We start from the raw sequence: 19,274 nt of genomic DNA on the forward strand, positions 1-19,274 counted from the left end.
CGGTAGTCTTTGGGAAATATACCTTTAAACAGAAGAAACTGGCCTTAGCACTTTACAGAGAGTAACATGTTATGTGCCTGTGTCTTTGTTTGTCTCCCTCCACTGCTTCACAACCAGTGTTATTTAGTTTATGTACCCCTAAAAGAATGGTTTTCCAAAAGAGAAAATAAAATAAGTACCAGACTTTAAAATAAGTGATGATGGTCGATTTTTTGACTAAACTCTTCAAGATGGTGCCCAAGCATGGCTGCAGTCCAATGAATGAAGCTAGCAAAATATGAAAATATCTGTTTCTTACACAATATAATAACTGTCTGGATGGGTCAAAGTGTGTAAAATAATTTCTTTCCCTTGGTTTCTAAATGAACGGACATATTCCAAGAATGCAGATGCGGATGCCAGTGTGGAAAGTTGGTCTTTCCTTAAAACCTCTTTCACTTTACTCAGCAAATCCAAAGGCTAAACAAGAAACAGAAACAAAAGAGTAATTCACATTAAATAGACATTTTATTTATTGTACAACTAAAACCCAAAACAGAATCTAAAAATATAAAACATGCCATGCTTGAGAAGACCTGTCAAGCTAAGTGGGATCATAGTCATGGCTGATGCCCGTGTCGTGTCACTGGCACCGGTGCTGGTGGTATGTAGAAAGCACTGTTTGAAGATTGGGCCTCACGGAGGCAGGGACAAGTGACCGAGACCTCTGATGACATGCTGTGCTTGAGAAGACCCATGAAGCCAAGTGAGATCGTAGTCATAGCTGATGCCATTGCTGTCTGACTGGCACCGGTGCTGGTGGTATGTAGAAAGCACTGTTTGAAGATTGGGCCTCACGGAGGCAGGGACAAGTGACCGAGACCTCTGATGACATGCTGTGCTTGAGAAGACCCATGAAGCCAAGTGAGATCGTAGTCATAGCTGATGCCATTGCTGTCTGACTGGCACCCATGTTGGTGGTATGTAGAAAGCACTGTTTGAAGATTGGGCCTCACAGAGGCAGGGACAAGTGACCGAGACCTTTGATGGACATGCCATGTTTAAGAAGACCTGTCGAGCCAAGTGAAATTGTATTCATGGCCGATGTCAATGTTATGCAACTGGCACCTGTGTCAGTGATATGAAGATAGCACTTGCTACACCCTTGAAGTGGTTGGCATTAGGAAGGGCATCCGGCCATAGAAACCAGGTCGAATCAGACTGGAACCTGGTGCAGCTCCCCAGCTTACCAGTTTTCAGTCAAACTGTCCAACCCATGCCAGCATGGAAAACGGACATTAAATTATGTTGCTTTGATTAATGTTCACCACCACCACCACCATCATTTAACGTATGATATGGGCTGGATGGTTTAGCAAGATCCAGCAAGCTGTAAGACCACGTCAAGCTTTAATGTCAGCCCTGGCCATGGTTTCTACAGCAGGATGCCCACCCCAATGCCACCCACTTTACAAAATGTATTGAGTGCCAGTTTTTGGTGACACTGACACAAGTGGGATCTCTAAGTAATTCACAAGACAAAGAAAGAAAGAAAGAAAGAAAGAAAGAAGAAATATCACATCTTCCTTGTCTGAGGGCATGTGTGGAAGTATTTGAGAGGAGACAGTGGCTTTTTGCCAGGTGTAATCATGTGTGTGTGTGTGTATCTTTGTTTGTCCCCCCCATCTCAGTGTTGGTTTGTTTACAACCCTGTACCATAGCAGTTTGGTAAATGAGAATGATAAAATAAATGCCAGACTTAAAAAAACAATAAGTACTGGGGTTGATTTGTTTGACTAAAAATTCTTCAAAGCAGTGCCCCAGCATGGCCACAGTCTAACGACTGAAACAAATAAAACCAAAAACAAACAAAACATAGTTTTCAAAATGATTCTCAATATTCTTGCATGTTTTCTGTTTTTATTTCTTATAACTGAACTTGTTGAAATATTCTTCAAAGAACTTACTGATATACAACCCTTTGTACAATGCTGGGTCTCTCTGCTGCTCGGTAAAAGTGAAATAATGTGATCGTAGCCCATTTCTGTAAATAAATATTGGAAAATGGTCAAAAGAAACCAGAAGAAGAGAACAATCTGTTCTAAACTGAGATTGAAATTTATCCTGACTGGTACCAATGCCGGTGGCATGTAAAAAGCATCATTCAAGCATGACCGATGCCAGTGTCACCTGACTGGCCCTCGTGCCAGTGACACGTAAAAAGCTCCCACTACACTCTCGGAGTGGTTGGCATTAGGAAGGGCATCCAGCTGTAGAAACCTTGCCAGGTCAGATTGGAGCCTGGTGCAGCCTCCTGGCTTGCCAGTCCTCAGTCAGACTGTCCAACCCATGCCAGCACGGAAAACAGACGTTAAACAATGATGATGATGATGATGATTTAACTAAAACAGTTTTATTTATTTCTTTTGTCTTTTATTTTTTACTTGTTTCAGTCATTAGACATATATATATATATAAATATATAGCAGGCTTCTTTCGGGTTCTGTCTACCAAATCTAGTCACAAGGTTTTGGTTGTCCTGAGGCTATAGTAGAAGACACTTGTTGAATGGGCTACACAATGGGATTGAACCTGGGACCATGTGGTTGAGAAACAAACTTCTTACCACACAACCATGCCTGCATAAATAGAATAAATTCTATTTACACAACAGAAGCTGCTCTATGATAAATATATTATCAATATGAGCTATTTAAATGTATCATCGTTTAACGTCCACCTTCCATGCTGGCATGGGTGGGATGGTTTGCCGGGAGCTGACCAGGCAGAAGCCTGCACCTGACTTCTGTGACTGTTTTGGCAGGATTTTTACAGCTGGATGCCCTTCCTAACACCAACCACCCAGCAGAATGGACTTAATGCTTTTTACACGGCACAAGCACAGGCAAGATCAGCTTTGGCAAGGTTTTTTACAGCTGGATGCCCTTCCAAATGCCAACCATTTTTCAGTGTGGACTGGATGCATTTTAAGTAGCACCTGCACTGACAGGGTCACCAAGTAATTTGCAAGACAAAAACTTTTTGTGAGGGGAGGGGGCATTGGAGGAGGTGGTGATGGAAAGGTTATAGTGAGACAGATATAGGTGTCTTGCTGAAGAGGAAGTACAAGGATACCCTGCTGGAGAGAGACAAAAATCATTTACGAGAAGAGGGGCCATTGGAGGAGGTGATCTTGTATTAGATGAGGAAAGGATATAGTGAGAGAGAGAGAGAGAGAAACAAGGGATAGAGATTAAAAGAATCTCAGTACCTATAAACCCCTAATCAAAGGTAATTGACTTACTGGTGTCTAAGAAATTTTCTGCTTCATCAAGATTTGGAATTATCATTTTCTCTTTCGTTTCCACCTGACCAGTCAATTTTAACTTTTGGCTACAAAAAAAAGTAAAGAAAAATATATAAATAATAAAATATAATAGATTTCAATACAATTTGTAATGTAAAAGAAAAAAAAAATCCTGCAATTAGATGTTTCTAGAAATTTGGGATGACAAGTGTGGCTGTGTGGTAAGAAGCTTGCTTCCCAACCACATGGTTCTAGGTTCAGTCTTTGGGCAAGTGCCTTCTACTGTAGCTTTGGGCTGACCAAAGTCTTGTGAGTGGATTTGGTTTATGGAAACTGAAAGAAGCCAGTCTTGGGTGTCTTTGCATCTGTGTTTGTCCCCAACCACTGCTTGACAACTGGTGTTGGTGTGTTTATGTCCCCATAACAAAGCAGTTCGACAAAAGAGATTGATAGAATAAGTATCAGGCTTTACAAAAAAAAGAAAATACTGGGGTCAGTTTGTCCGATTCAAATTCTTGGAGGAGGTGCTCCAGCAAGGTCGCAGTCTGATGACTGAAACAAGTAAAAAGATAAATAAAAAACCAAGCAACATAAAAATTTCCACACGACGATGAGGAGGAAGAGGAAGAGGCAGCCAATGAAATTCATATTTAAATGGGAAAATCTTAATAATTAAATTTCGCTTCAATTATACTCACAAAACATCAATTTTAGCACCCATTGATGCGTTTAGGTTTATTTTCAGTTGGCTGGCACTGTTTCCAACAGCTGTGTCTATGATACCATTTTTCAGAATATAGGAAATCGCTGACGTGGAAGATGTAGAAACACCCAACAACTGCAAAATAACAAAATAATTAGAGTAAAACTTTCGAATGGAATGTTTTTTTGATTTCGTTTAGGGGATTCTTGATGTGAACAGATTTTGGTGTATCTTGGGAGGGTCAATGTGGATGGTTTGACAAGGTCCAATGTGTCTAAGGGACTGCATCAAGCACCAATTGTCTGTTTTGGAATGGTTTTTACGGTTGAATGCCTGTCCTGATGCCAACAATTCAGTTTGGAGTCGGTGCTTTTTTTTTTGTGTGTGCCACTTGCATTATTGAAGTTGCCAGGCAGTTTGCAGAAACATAAGCCCTGGGGGGAAGTGGGGGGGGAGCTTCATGTGAGGGGACAAGGGGATTACTACATGTGTAGCGAAGCAGATCCTTCAGTAGGAGTTAAGGAGAGGGGGAGAAATAGAAAATGGTCAGTAGGAGCTGCAAGACATAGACAATGGCAAACTGTAGAATTCCATTAGTTTTCTAAATGTGATTACATTCGGTTAATTAACCGAATGCAGTAACAAAAAAATTGAATTAGCAAAATACCAATAAAGTTAAATGACTTTAAAATATTTTAATTAGAATTTGTGCTTCCAAAAAATAAGTAAAAACTCACTTTTTCTGCTCCAGAGAAATCTCCTGCAATTTCCATATTGGTACAGTTTTCTTTGATTTTAATTATGCGGCCTCCCATGTTTGTGTATTTAACAGAACAATTTCCTGATATGTCAAGCTAAAATGTGAAAGTGAGATGTTAGTTATGAGGAAACACATTTCCATTAACAACAACAACAACAACAACAACAACCGTCAAATGTAAATAATGTAAATAATGTACATAATTCCTCATCTCTTGAATATAGAACTGTATTGAAGAATATACTAACCTCTGTTGATGTTTCTTCTGATATCTTCATCTGGAATAAATTAATGATACCTTTCTTGAAGTTTGTTGAAAATATGGAATCAGTTGCTGCCAAATATAAATTGCTCACTTCTCCGTCTTCATGGATTTCAAAGAATATGGGAAACTTCTGGAGCCGTTTTATATATTTCAGATGAGAACCTGTGGCTTCTTTATCCGGTTTGAGGACCTAGAAAAGAATATGTTTACAAAGATATTGAACTATTTACAACAGCATTCATCATCATCGTTTTAGCATCCACTTTTCCATGCTTGCATGAGTTGGATGGATACATGTTGAAGGTGGATGTTTTGTGGTTGGATGCTCTTCCTGTCCCAAACTCTCATCTGTTTCCAAGTAAGGTAATACTTCCCCATGGAAAGGAAGGACACTGCCCGCATGATGTTGACATCCATTTACAACCACAATGTGATGTGAGACAGTAACACACATACACATGTGATGGGCTTCTTTCAGTTTCCTTCTACTAAATCCACTTACAAGGCTTTGGTTGACCCAGGGTTATATTAAAAGACACTTGCCCAAGGTGCCACACAGTAGGACTGAACTTGAAAGCTGGTGATTGAGAAACAAATTTCTTACCACACAGCCATGTCACATCATTTGTATTAAACAGTGAATTAATTAACTGGCACTCCATTCGTTGCGACAACAAGGATTCCAGTTGATCTGATCAATGGAAGAGCCTGCTCGTGAAATGAACGTGCAAGTGGCTGAGTACTCCACAGACATGTGTACCCTTAACGTGGTTCTCAGGGAAATTCAACGTGACACAAAGTGTGACAAGGTTGGCCCCTCTGAATTACTGATATCACTCATTTTTGTCAGCTGAGTGGCTAAGCCACGCACCTTCACTACAGTGAATTGATTATCTCAAATACTGTTTCAAATTTTGACACAAGGCCAGCAATTTCTGGGGAGGGAGTAAGTCGATTACATCAATCCCCAGTACACAACTGGTACTTATTTTGTTGATCCTGACAGAATGAAGGGCAAAGTCGACCTTGGCAAAATTTGAACTCAGAACATAAAAATGGACAAAATACCACTAAGCATTTTGCCTGGCATACTAACAACCCTATCAGCTTGCCGCATTAATTATCTCAAATGCCGCAATGATTTAACATAATTTTCTGACAAAGAAATGGCTGATAAACCCACCTCATTTAATTTTCTATGAATTTTATTAATATTGTTTTAAAAATATTACTTTTGGGAATGCTCTGAGTTTGTGCCTTGTTTCCCTTATCAAAAGTCTCTCTATCTTTTATCTTTTGTTTTACTTCTTTCAGCTGAAGGTCTTTGTCTTGCAAGCTATTTGGTAATCCTGCTGGTACTGGTGGCACGTAAAAAGCACCTGTCCTGGTGCTGCATAAAAGCACCCATACTGGTGCCCTGTGAAAAGCACCCAGTACACTCTGTAAAGTGGTTGGCATTAGGTAGGGCATCCAGCCGTAGAAACCATACCAAAGCAGTCAATTGGAGCCTGGTGTAGCTCTATGGTTTGCCAGCTCCTGTTAAATCATCCAATCCATGCCAGCATGGAAAACGGATGGATTAATGGATGATGATATGTGTGTGTGTGTGTGTGTGTGTGTGTTTGGCTTTAAGCCAAACCAGTACTGTCACCAAAACAGGTCCACTGTCCCATCAGTTGTGTACCATATTGTCACTATCCAAATGGCTGCTCCCAATCGTCTTGTTCTGTTAGATGAAACAATAGCTACAATCTAAAGGAATTCATCAACACCAAATAAAATAACTAATAAGTACAAAGATAACGAGCGTTACATGATTGAGAGGAGGAATATAAATTATAATACAAATAATAAATAATAATAATAATAATAATAATAATAATAATAATAATAATAATAATAATAATAATAATGTGTTTTGAATGGCACGACAATGCACTATAAGAACATAGTGCATTGTTGTGTCATTCAAAACCCTTTATTCTTTACAAACAATACACAATGCTTCATGCAAACTACAATACTCTCCTATAATACAAATAATTTGTGGACTAACCTGTAACTTGACAAACTTCCTCTTTTCAAGTTGATACAAAGGGGTAACAGTAATCTTTGCCAAGATGAGTTTGTCCTCATTTGTGGTTTTGTGATGGACTTCATTGAATAAAACTGAAGTTTCATATTGATACTGATAAGAAACACCTACTTGAAATCCAGCTGTAAGGTCTACAAAATAAAGCAATTTCAAAAGATCAGGTTTCATTTAAAATATTGCAATTGAAAAACAAGCAACTATATTTACTTGTGTGTAACTTATCATTGTCATCGTTATCGTTTAAGTCCGCTTTCCATGCTGGCATGGATTGGATGATTTGACTGAGGACTGGTGAGCCAGAAGTCTGCCCCAGGCTCCAATCTGATCTGGCGAAGTTTCTACAGCTGGATGCCCTTCCTAATGCCAACCACTCCGAGAATGTAGTGGGTGCTTTTATGTGCCACTGGCACGTGGGCCAGTCAGGCGGTACTAGCAACGACCACGCTCAAAAGGTGTTTTTTACATGCTACCTTCATGGGAGCCAGTCCAGCAGCACTGACAACAATCACTCTCGGATGATGCTTTTAACGTTCCACTGGCACGAGTGCCAATCAGGCAGTACTGTCATCGGACAAGTCAGCGATTTTGATTTCACTTGCCTCAACAGGTCTTCGCAAACAAAGCTTATTGTCCAATGAATGAAGGGTACTCATAAGTGGACTGGTTATACACCACTGGCATACTAAAACATTCCTCGTGCATGTCCTCTTGTTGTGTGTTAATTGTTAATTTTATGGTTTATTTATTTGAATTGACTATATATATATATATATATATATATATATATATATATATATATATATATGAGAGCTAGAATGCAGTAGGAATGAATTTGAGTAACTGTTAACCAAATTGTAATCATAATTTTCCTTAAGGCAAGGATGAATTAAATTTAACTCTCACTTCTCCATTCTTATAAACACTAAGTAGCTATTTGATTCCCTGTGTGAGCCTATGCGCACTTGGGCACTTACCTTCTCCTTAGAGTCCGATCAGAATTTAAATACATCTTTATATCTAAACGTTTCATGCTTTCCACAAGTTTTATTTCATGTGTGTGTAGAGTCATGTGTTATTTACGTGTTCATATGTGTGCGTGTGTATATATAGACAGACAGACAAATAGATAGATAGATAGGGCTATGATCGGCCCAGGGCTATAGTAGAAGCCATATCCAAAGTGTGGCCCAGTAGGAATAAACCTAAGAACACACACATTATATATATATATATATATATAAATATATATATATATATATATATATATATATATATATATATATATATATATATATATATATATATCCACATACATATATATATATATATATATATCCACATATACTCGGTCGTGGTACAGGGGAAGGGAAATAACTGACGAGTTAGGAAAAGTTATTGCTTTCAATCAAGAATTTAGTTATAACAACGATGTTTTGACTAATAATTAATAAATATGACTGATGTGATTGTAAAAAAAAGTTGCCACATACACAAACATTTTAAACAGAAATATGGGTGTGTGCGCGCACGTGTGTGTGTGTGTATGTGTGTGTGTAATTACATATATGTGTGTGTGTGTGTATATATATATATATATATATATATATATATATATATATATATATATAAATAAATAAATAATATATATATATATATATATATATATATATATATATATATATATATAATACACACACATATGTGTGTCCGTATATGTATATAAACATATGTACATATATATATATATATATATATATATATGTATGTATGTAGGTATGTATACATATAACTACGTATACAATGTGTGTATGCATATGCATGTGTATATGTATGAGAATATATATGCTCGCACACACACACACACAATAAATAATAATTAAGTTCTTACTTCACAAACTGATAGCTTAAATGTTTTCCGATCTCCGTAAAGTTTTATTTCCTGCTACAACGAAATACTTTTGGAACACATCGTTTTCGTTAACAATTTTTCAAGTCTGTTATCATTTTCAGACGGAATTAAATTAGTTTTACGCCAGCGAAAACTTGTTTCTACACAACGTAAGGAAGGCTACGGGATTCCGAGTCCCACCCTCCGACTCAGTTGTTGATCATTTCTAGAAATGTCTAAATGCCACATTAAAAACAAGCAAATCGAGATACTCACATGAAAATAAAGAAATCAACGCGTAATAAACCAGAAAGTAACAATAGATATTAGTTGGAAGTGCCATTACCAATGTTACAAGTATGTCCTAGTTGAATGGATGCTGGGCTGGGATGAAGATTCCCAGCACTTGAGAGAATTGTACACAAATCTAACCGGATGTATACAGCGAGTTGCACTGACAGTGATTTTGAATTTTTTAGATGTATTGAAGTGTTGTGGGGGCAAGTTCATCGTCATCTCAGTTAGAATCATTCACAGTAATGTTAGGGAAAGTTTGAACGCCACAACTTCTATTTTGTTTTACACAGTTTGGACTTTATAATCGTTTATACCACCGCGTTTTATGCCTTTATTTTTCTAGTGACATGGTTTGCAAATTGTCTCTCAAAGTATATATATATATATATATATATATATATATATATATATTTATATTTATATATAACTATACACGCTCACCGACCCCACCACCACCACCACCATTCTTTATCACGCGTGCGCTTTATGACCTCGTGATTTCGTGTTCAACCCTGTGTCGTTTGCTGTTGCTTCGAGTCGGCAAATGTCCTGAGAGGAAATTTGACTGACGAAAACTCTATGGAAGCTTTTGTGTGTGTGTGTGTGTATGTGTGTGTGTGTGTGTGTGTGTGTTTATCGCCACAACGCTTGACAACCGTTGGTTTGTTTACATCCCTGTATTCTACACACACACACACACACACACACACACACACACACAATAAAAAAAAGTAAAAAGAAAAAACGATAGCTCAGACTTGAAGAAAAAAGTCCTGGGGTTGATTTATTCGACGAAACCTTTTAAAGCAGTGCTCCAGCGTGACCGTGGACTAATGACTGACACAAGTAAAAGAATGTGTGCGTGCGCTTGTGATTTTACTGGACCCTTACACTCACAGGGCCAGTCACTTGGTTTCCATGGCGTACAAGTGACAAGGACCACAATATTTCCCTTGAACAGTCTGTTGTAAGGTTCATGACCTGCAATTTTAAGGGAAAGGGGACAAGTTGATTACATCGACCCACCAGTGCTAATATTTGACCGGTACATTATTTTATCGACCCCACGATGTCGTGAAATACTGAACTTCAGATAGAATAAAGTAAAATATACTGTTGTGTCTGGGGAGAGTCATTCTCTGTTGGTGCCTTATAATTGGTAAATTTTCAGATTAACATCAGCACGATTTTCACTAGGGTGTTAGGGTTAGGGTCTTAGGGTCAGGGTTAGGGTCTTAGGGTTTAGGGTTAGGGTTAGGGACGGAATTTACTAACCCTAACCCTAAGACCTTAACCGTAACCCTAACACTAACACCCTAGTGGAAATCTTTTTTTATTTTTCTTAAATTTTCGTTGCGTCTTGCAACCTTTTCAATAGTTGAAAATTTTAAGGCACTAAAAGAGAATGACTCTCCCCAGACACAACAGAATATGCTTCAACACACGAACTCACATAAAGAATCTTGCAAACCAAATCCCAAAACGAAATAAAGTAAAATATAGTTACGAATAAAAGGTACGTAGATTATGAATTTTAATTGAAGGGATAGGGGTCTCGAAACGAAAAGTCGCAAGGGTGGGGCCTCTAAAAGTCACGCGACAGAGCTGTTGGAACCGTTAGTATTGTTGTTCTTGTTGTTTATTACAGAATATTCTGGAGGATATTACTCGAATTCTTTAAATAGATAACTCAACAAAATAAAATATGAAAAAACTATAAACGAGACAATGCTGCACTAGAAAACTAGCAGAGGAAGCAATCTGGATTTTTAAGAAATATTTCAACCTTAAGTCAAAATTGGGTTCTCAAAATAGAAAAAAAAAAGATAGGTGGGAAGAGAAACTCTTTGCGACTGTGAAAAATTGTCTGAACGTTTGGAGTTTGTATAGAATTTAGATGATGCCTTAAGTTACAGATTCGTTTAATCAAAGAGGCTGAGGCTTAAGGAAAAAATGTGAGTGACAGTATCTTCTGTTTTTATTAAAATAGTAAGAATTTTGAAAAATACATTTACAATGCTAAGTATGTACAAAATAGTTTAAAAAGTAAACTAAAGTAATCTCCCCTTTAGATCACACGCCAAAGAAGCACTTTCAGACGGTGTAGAATGCGATTGTATCGGAATTTAATATAAAAAAAGAGAAAAAGAAATTGGTCGATGCACACATAGATTCTTATGCACATCACATATCTTTAAAATGTTATTTGAAATTCTGTAAAAATTGTGTTATGTGTCAGGATTTGTGCGCAGCCATCGTGTGTTTATATCTTGTATTAAATTCTGATATAATCGTAATTTATACCATCTGAAAGGTATTTCCAGAAGATTTCATTTAAAAATACCTATTAAAGTTATGAAGGAACAAAGTCTGGGAGTGGACACACTGAATAGGTATGACCCAGCACTATATTTTTTTTATCGTTTCTAATATATCAATTTTATTGAATTTCTTTAATGTATAGCAACAAAATTAAATGACATCTATAAAATGTCTGTTCGTCACACGTTTTATAACCATCATTTCCAATTAGGTCAAGTGGTAGTATGTAGTGTCTCTTTAGTGTTATCCTTCGTGTCGCACAACTTGCATTTTTAGTAAACGCGGTAAAATATTTTTCGTTCATGGGTTAGTTGTCACGAATATATTTAGCTTTAAGCCCCCTACAACCTAATCTTTTGAACCAGTGAATATTAGAGTTAAGAATGTCTCACATAACCAAATGGAAACGAAAGACGACCATATAATGTTGCAAGAGAAAGAAAGTAATAAAACATTGTCACAAAGAATATGTATGTATGTCAGGGACATTTACAAAAACAAACATATTTGAAATAAAATTGCGACTGTCTTATGTCAGTCGAAATAAATATATATAGAATGTTTGAGACTCGTTGCAGGCCGGGGAGATATGTTCGTTAAACATTTTAACATTTTTGATTAAAAAATTAAAAATCTAGGTTAATCGCCGGCAATGATTTAATTTCTATGATCCTCTGATTGAAAGTGGAATTAAAGCTAAAGGGAAAATAAAACGATATTTTAGTGAATTCTTAGTTTTAAGTAATTAAATGATTACTCAAATTCAAATTGCTCCAAACATGAATATTAATTATCTGAGAAGTAAAGTCAATTTACTTCTGTCTTTATGAGTGTATGTATGTATGTATTACGTACGTATCTATGTATGCGCGCATGAAGATAGTTTTCAGTGGACAGCTGGTATGACGAAAAGCAAAACCTGTCAAAGAGAGAGTCTGAAATCAATAGAACCAATGACCATCCAATCGCTGGAAGTGAGAGAACCTTTCTTTAGACATCCCTGTAGGAGAAGGGAATTCTGATGTAACACTTGCGACTTCGTTTGCATCCAATGATGTAGACCAGTTCTTTTAGGGAAAGCACATATGTTGTTTAGAAAGTGGAATTGGCCCCCGTGCAAAGCATTTCCTCGCTTAAATAGCTTCATACACAAGCATTGCATGCTTTTTTGATAATTCTATTCTGTGTTGCATACTATGGCTGACTATGGCCGAAAGAAGGCAAAAAACTCAAAAGAAAAATCCCACGAAGGAATGAAGGCCTGTGTCAGCGTGAGTGGAAAGTCTCTAAACGTCTGCCATAAGTGGAGTCCATCGCTGCCACACCCGTGCAAAAGCGTGAGGGTCCATAATAGGATAGAAAACCCACATCCATGCTGCTTTAAGAGATCAATCAAACGATGGCATTGCTTGAAATCGAGATGCAGTCATTACATACGCATGCATACATGCAAATGTCTATGTGTGCATTTGTGATTCTATCAAAAAAGATTTTTATACAACAAACAGAAGACTTCTATGAACCGTTTTCAGAGAATTTATTAACCACCCACATAAGTTAATTTCCTTTGCCAGATTCACACAAGGTGACGACTTGGGTTGTTGAAAGGTAGAAATTTGAGCCCTTTGGTGTAAAAACAGAAGCCAGACAAAGCTGCGTGCTTGCTTGTTTACTGTTTAATATGTGTGATAGCTCTATTATGTTAAGGGCTAGAAAAGGGATGCAGGATTCCCTATTAACTGTCGACCTCAACAAAAGCTTTTCAGCATCAGAAGGTTACAGACCATAACCAAGTTTACATTGCAATAGATCTGTAGCAGGTATATTAGGCAGTCTCAAACACTAACTCACTACCTAGGAATCGAGCCCGAAAAAACTGGATTGTCAAAGATTGATGACATCAGCAAACAACTGACCTCTAAAGTCTCTTGTACAAACAGAAATGTCATTAACAATTTTGACTTTGACGCCTTTTCATTGATACACTATATATAGATCGTTTATCTAGTAACTGACAGTAGTCGTGACACAGCTTAAACCAGTATACTGTAAGAATCTACACAACTCATGGTTACTGTCATCGCTAATATACATTTCACCATTTCATACGAACTGTTGCGTTGCTTCATTTAGTGTGAATATCTTTTTTTGCTTTCATTCGTCACAACGACAACATTTTTGCTACCGGTAAATATTTTGCATCGGGAGCATCATACAGACTTTTGTTCTTCCATCTCCTTACCAAACCCAAATATCTTATTATCACAGATCATTGCTCACATTCTGGAAGCCCTGACAGTTAACGAGTAGAAAACTTCGGTTAATCTATCAATAGTACTCTTCTGCACCACTCTTTCATTTCTCAGCACAGAAGCAATAATTAGACACGCTCTTCCGATCTGTCTCTCTGTCTCTCTGTCTCTCTGTCTCTCTGTCTCTCTCTCTCTCTCTCTCTCTCTATCTATCTATCTATCTATCTATTTATCTATCTATTTATCTATCTACCTATGAGCCCTGTGTGGCTAATAAAGAAACCTATCTATCTATCTATCTATCTATCTACCTACCTACCTACCTACCTACCTACCTACCTACCTATCTATCTATCTATCTATCTATCTATCTACCTACCTCTCTGTCTACCTATCTGTCTGTCTGTCTGTCTGTCTGCCTGTCTCTCATTCTTTCCCTCTCTAATCGCCGCTTCATTGTGTTTGTCGATCTCTCTCTTTCTCTCAACATCGACTTGTTGATGCAGGAAAACATTCAAGTAAGCAGCGTCAATCTGTTATCGTTTCTTCTTCTCCTGCTTTCCCCCACTTCGTCGCTTCTCCATCTCTCTCTCTCTCTCTCTCTCTCTCTGTGTATCCCATATGTTCTGTCATCAGTCATCACCCTATCCTACACACTGTAGCTATGTTAGCCTCACTTCCTCTAACTTCACACTCCATCTCCCCCCCCCCTTTCATATCAACACCGTCATTTTCGGTTTCCGAACGATACACATACGAACATTCCGCACATATATAAAATTAATACATCCATGGAGCTATAATAACATGTCACGGCCAAATATGGCAACACTTTCCCAATAATGGCTGTGTGGTAAGAAGTTTGCGTCCCAACCACATGGTTTTGGGTTCAGTCCCACTGCGCCGCACCTTCGGCAAGAGTCTTGTTTTATAGCCCCAGACCTAACTAAAGCCCTTGTGAGTGGATTTCGTAGACGGAAACTAAAAGAAGCCCGTTGTTACACATACATGCATACATACATATACATATGTGTGTGTGTGTCTGCACTAGCGTAACTAGAGTGTGTGCCGCCCGGAGCGCGAAATATTTTTTTTCCCACGAGAGTTCCGGACTCCAGTTATAAACTCATTTGCATACAGTCAATCAGAGCTCAACTATGAAACTAGTGTCCACCTAGTCACGAAAATGCTCTGGTTGAGTTCAGTGCAAAATGTGCGTGATAGCAAAATCTAACGGTTCTAAACGGGTTAATAAGGGGTGACAAATGTGAAATTTAGTGTATAAAGTGAATGGAGAGCTGCTCATCAATAAGTGTTGCTAATTTGCGTAATTTACTAGAAAATGCAAATGAGTTTAGTTTCCTAATTTTTTGACTGATCTTGTACATTCCTAATTTAAAATATTGATGTTAATCTGGGAACATCGTAATCAATACGGCGTTGTGTCGTATTGCGTCTTCCTTGCATATATCAATGCAGTATCACTAATCTCAGTCTGAGCACAGGTACCTAATGCTAGCTCCATATAGAGATGGTACTCCATCGATCTATGATGATGGTGGAGGGGGCGGAGAATGTGGTACTTATGTGAGACCTGCTATGTTATATTCACAGAGTGACATACACCATTCTATGCCTGACTGGCTGTAACTGTTGTAGTACACAGTATGTGGATCTTCAAGGTGAGCTCTGATTGGCTGTATGCAAATGAGTTCATTACTGGGGTCCGGAATTCTCGTGGGGAAAAAATTTCGCGCCCGGGGTGGACCCGGACCCTACAAAAAACACATTGCCTAAAGAAGACTCAAAAGTGCCGCCCGGGGCGGACCGTCCCCCACCCCAGCTACGCTAGTGTGTGTGTGTGTGTGTGTGTGTGTGTGTGTGTGTCTTTGTGTTCGTGTCTGTTCCGCCACTGCTTGACAACCGGTGTTGGTTTAATTACGTCGCAATTAGCAGTACGACAAAGGAAACGATGAAATAAGTACCGGACTTTAAAAACAAACAAAAAAAGTACTGCGTTTGATTTGTTCATTAAGTCCCTTGAAGGCGGTGCCCCAGCATGGCCACATTCCAATGACCGACAAAGATAAAACTGGAAAGTATACATGTAGCAACAACACCATGAAAATGTTTAGTCATTCACATTAGAGTCTTTACATAGTCGATGGATCTGCTAGAAATAGCAGCCAAATCTCCCTTCTATCACATCCTATTGTGTTGAAAAAAAAAAGGCAAAAGAAAGGACACATTAGATAATGTAGTTCTAGGCTTAGTTCTAAAAGTGTATAATTCATTAATCATATAAGTCTGTTCAATCGGGACTGACCTGTGACTGAACAAAACGGAGCGACATTGTTGGTCACGTGATATATCGTCTGCTCTTTCCATTTGGACCCATGATAGCATGTCATCTGTTGCGTGTAAAACGTCATCTCTCTCTCTCTCTCTCTCTCTATCTATCTATCTATCTGTCTGTCTGTCTGTCTGTCTGTCTGTCTATCCTCTCTCTCTCTCTCTCTCTCTCTCTCTCTCTCTCTCTCTCTCCACATACAGCGCGCACACTCACACACACTGCCGTGATGATGATGATGATGATGGTGATGCTAATTCAGCGAAGAAATGTTGGAATCGTTTCAAAAACTTAGGTTTTCTGCAAAAAAAAGGTGATGTGACAGTTAAGATTTGGAGGAAATAAATTATTTCACGTAAGCCTTTCAGCAATTAATCACAGCTTATAAGATCACCATTCTACCTCCACGGAACAACACACACACACAAATGTATATAAACACACATAATATACAGATACATACATATACACACACACATATATAAATGTTATTATACACACACATGTATGCATGTGATGTGTGTGTGTGTGTGTGTGTGTGTGTCCAGCATCGGATGACAACCGGTGCTGGTTTGTTCACGTCCTCGTAAAGGTATCTTTTGCCAAAGAGGTCGATACATTTAAGTACCAGACTAAAATATAAGTATCGGGATAGACTTGTTTCGACCAAGCACATCAAGTCGGTGCCCCAGCGTGGCCGCAGTTCAATGACTGAAACAAGTGTACACACGCACATGCACACACGAATTTATATAGAGAGCAAGCGACTGTCTTAGAGTAAAAAGTGGGTGGGACCGTAATTAAAGCCCCCAGCCAGACAACGAAGTTAAAACGAAATCGAAATGAACTAAAAATTTGAAATCGTAATGGCTGAATGCAAAATTTACAAACGCATTATAATTAAAATAGGTTTAATTTTCTAATCAACGCTGTAGAACGTGTGTGTGTGTATATATATATATATATATATATATATATATATATATATAAGCAATGTTAATTCTCTAAATGAAGTATTAACAGTAACTGCACGATAAAGTGTAGTATATTGCCACTTAAGTGTGGCTGACCCCTAGGGGTGGATGTTACTGTTGCTTTTAGCCCCAGGAGGGATAACTTCCCTTGGCAAACAGGACACAGTCGTGTGTCGATAAGCCAGCTGGAGGAGATGTCCTCCTGGGGCTAAAAGCAACAGTAACATCCACCCCTAGGGGTCAGCCACACTTAAGTGGCAATATACTACACTATATATATATATATATATATATATATATATATATATCTTTTTTCTTGTTTCAGTCATTAGGCTGCGGCCATGCTGGAGTACTGCCTTAAAGAATTTTAGTCGAACAAGTCTACGCCAGGACTTATTTTGTTTTTTTTAATCCTGGAACTTATTGTATCGGTTCCTTCTGCCGAACCGCTAAGTTACCGACGCACCCCCATACAACACACACATACACACACACACATAATGGGCTTCTTTCAATTTCCATCAACCAAATCCATTCACAAAGCTTTAGTCGGCCCGAGGCTATAGCAGAGGACACTTGCCCAACACTGGAATTGAACCTGGAACCATGTGGTTGGGAAGCAAACTTCTTACTACACAGCTACACCTGCCCCTACACACACACACACACACACACACACACACACACACACACACACACATAATATGTCCATACTTCCTTAGGCTAGTAATTTGCGAGGAAGGGGGTATGTCGATATCTTCGACCTCAGTGTATAACTGGTACTTATTTTATCGACCTTCGAAAGCGAAACGTACAGAGTCGAAAGAAATGCTGCCAAGCATTTTGTCTGGTCTGGTAACGATGGTGCAATAACAATCAAAGACAGCTGCTGGTACCTACAGACACGTGGCATTTGAATGAAGAAATGGGGGTGGGGTCTTTTGTTTTATGTTTGTGTGTGTGTGCGCGCGCGCATGCACATATGTAAATGTATGTGTATATATGTATATGTATGCATGTGAATGTAATTTAATGTATATGCGAACGTGTATGTGCGTATATATGACTATAGATGTATGTAAATGTGTGTGTGTATGTCTATATATATATATATATATATATATATATATATGAATGTATGTATATACATGTATGTCTGAAGCGTAAACTGCAGAAAAGAATATAGAAATATATATTATATATAAATATTTTATGAATGGCAGAACCGAACGATATATATATACAAGAAGAATATAAAACAGTGAGAAACGTTTGATGCTCTCATTCTTAGTTTATCCATCAACAAACACACACACACCACATGTGAATATACGAAAATCCTTCGATAGTCAAAGCAGTGTCTTGGAAGCAAGTTTGAACCTCCGTAATTAAAATAATTCTTCGAAGATGCGAAATAAAAAGTAAAACTTACCAGCAACATTAATAATAAATAAGGAAGCGAATACCAGAATAACAGTCTTGTAAAACGTATTAAAAGGCAACATGTCTAGTTAATTTTCTCTGGTAAGCAGTAACAGTTTGTTTGATATGATAAAACTACCAAAAACGGAGTGGGGTAAAGTGGAAATTACATTTAATGAAGATGCAACTGGAGATAGTAAAAAATTTGTCAATAACGAATCAAAGTCCAGAGTAAAAAGGACGAACGATTGTCAGAGTACGACGTTCTTGCCGAAATAGTGTTTAGTTTACCGATAATAACATTGTTGGTGATAAAAAAGATTTATTTGAAAGGGCAATGTAACAAAATTAACTACTACATCATCTCCAGAGGTCGCTTTTATATATGTACATATATACATGTGTGTGTGCGCGCACGTACCAATCTATCTAGCTATCCATCCAGCCAGCCAGCCAGTCATCCATCAATGTGTCTATCTATCTGTATGTATGTCTGTGTTTGTATGTGTGTGTATATATATATATATATATTATATTATATATGTATATAAAGAGAGAAGGAGAGAGAGAGAGAGAGAGTTTGTTTCCGTTCAGGTCATTTACTGGAATGAACTTAACATTTTCAAGACAATGTCAGCTTCGGTCACATTTTCTGTCATC

At 38.0% G+C, this 19,274-nt stretch overlaps 1 protein-coding gene across 3 annotated transcripts in view; it reads right to left on the reverse strand.

Moving 5' to 3' along the window:
• Nucleotides 1-18,765, reverse strand: part of LOC106871593 (microsomal triglyceride transfer protein large subunit) — a 32,619-nt gene extending 13,854 nt beyond the window's left edge. Inside the window, exons 1-8 of one of the 3 annotated variants that reach the window (XM_089354615.1) lie at nucleotides 18,625-18,765; nucleotides 7,071-7,240; nucleotides 4,998-5,204; nucleotides 4,727-4,843; nucleotides 3,985-4,124; nucleotides 3,284-3,372; nucleotides 1,947-2,023; nucleotides 299-459 (exon numbers count right to left, since the gene is read on the reverse strand). In XM_089354615.1, the coding sequence (XP_089210741.1) occupies nucleotides 299-459; nucleotides 1,947-2,023; nucleotides 3,284-3,372; nucleotides 3,985-4,124; nucleotides 4,727-4,843; nucleotides 4,998-5,204; nucleotides 7,071-7,240; nucleotides 18,625-18,697 (1,034 nt within the window). In that variant the 5' untranslated portion in view covers nucleotides 18,698-18,765. Of the gene's footprint in view, nucleotides 1-298; nucleotides 460-1,946; nucleotides 2,024-3,283; nucleotides 3,373-3,984; nucleotides 4,125-4,726; nucleotides 4,844-4,997; nucleotides 5,205-7,070; nucleotides 7,241-8,997; nucleotides 9,389-18,624 lie in introns of those variants that run through there. The other 2 variants (XM_014918110.3, XM_089354616.1) reach the window with 2 other exon arrangements.
• Between the last annotated feature and the right edge of the window lie 509 nt (nucleotides 18,766-19,274).

This window comes from Octopus bimaculoides, chromosome 7 (genome assembly GCF_046866305.1).
Source record: "Octopus bimaculoides isolate indiv1 chromosome 7, ASM4686630v1, whole genome shotgun sequence".
Lineage (NCBI taxonomy): Eukaryota > Metazoa > Mollusca > Cephalopoda > Octopoda > Octopodidae > Octopus > Octopus bimaculoides.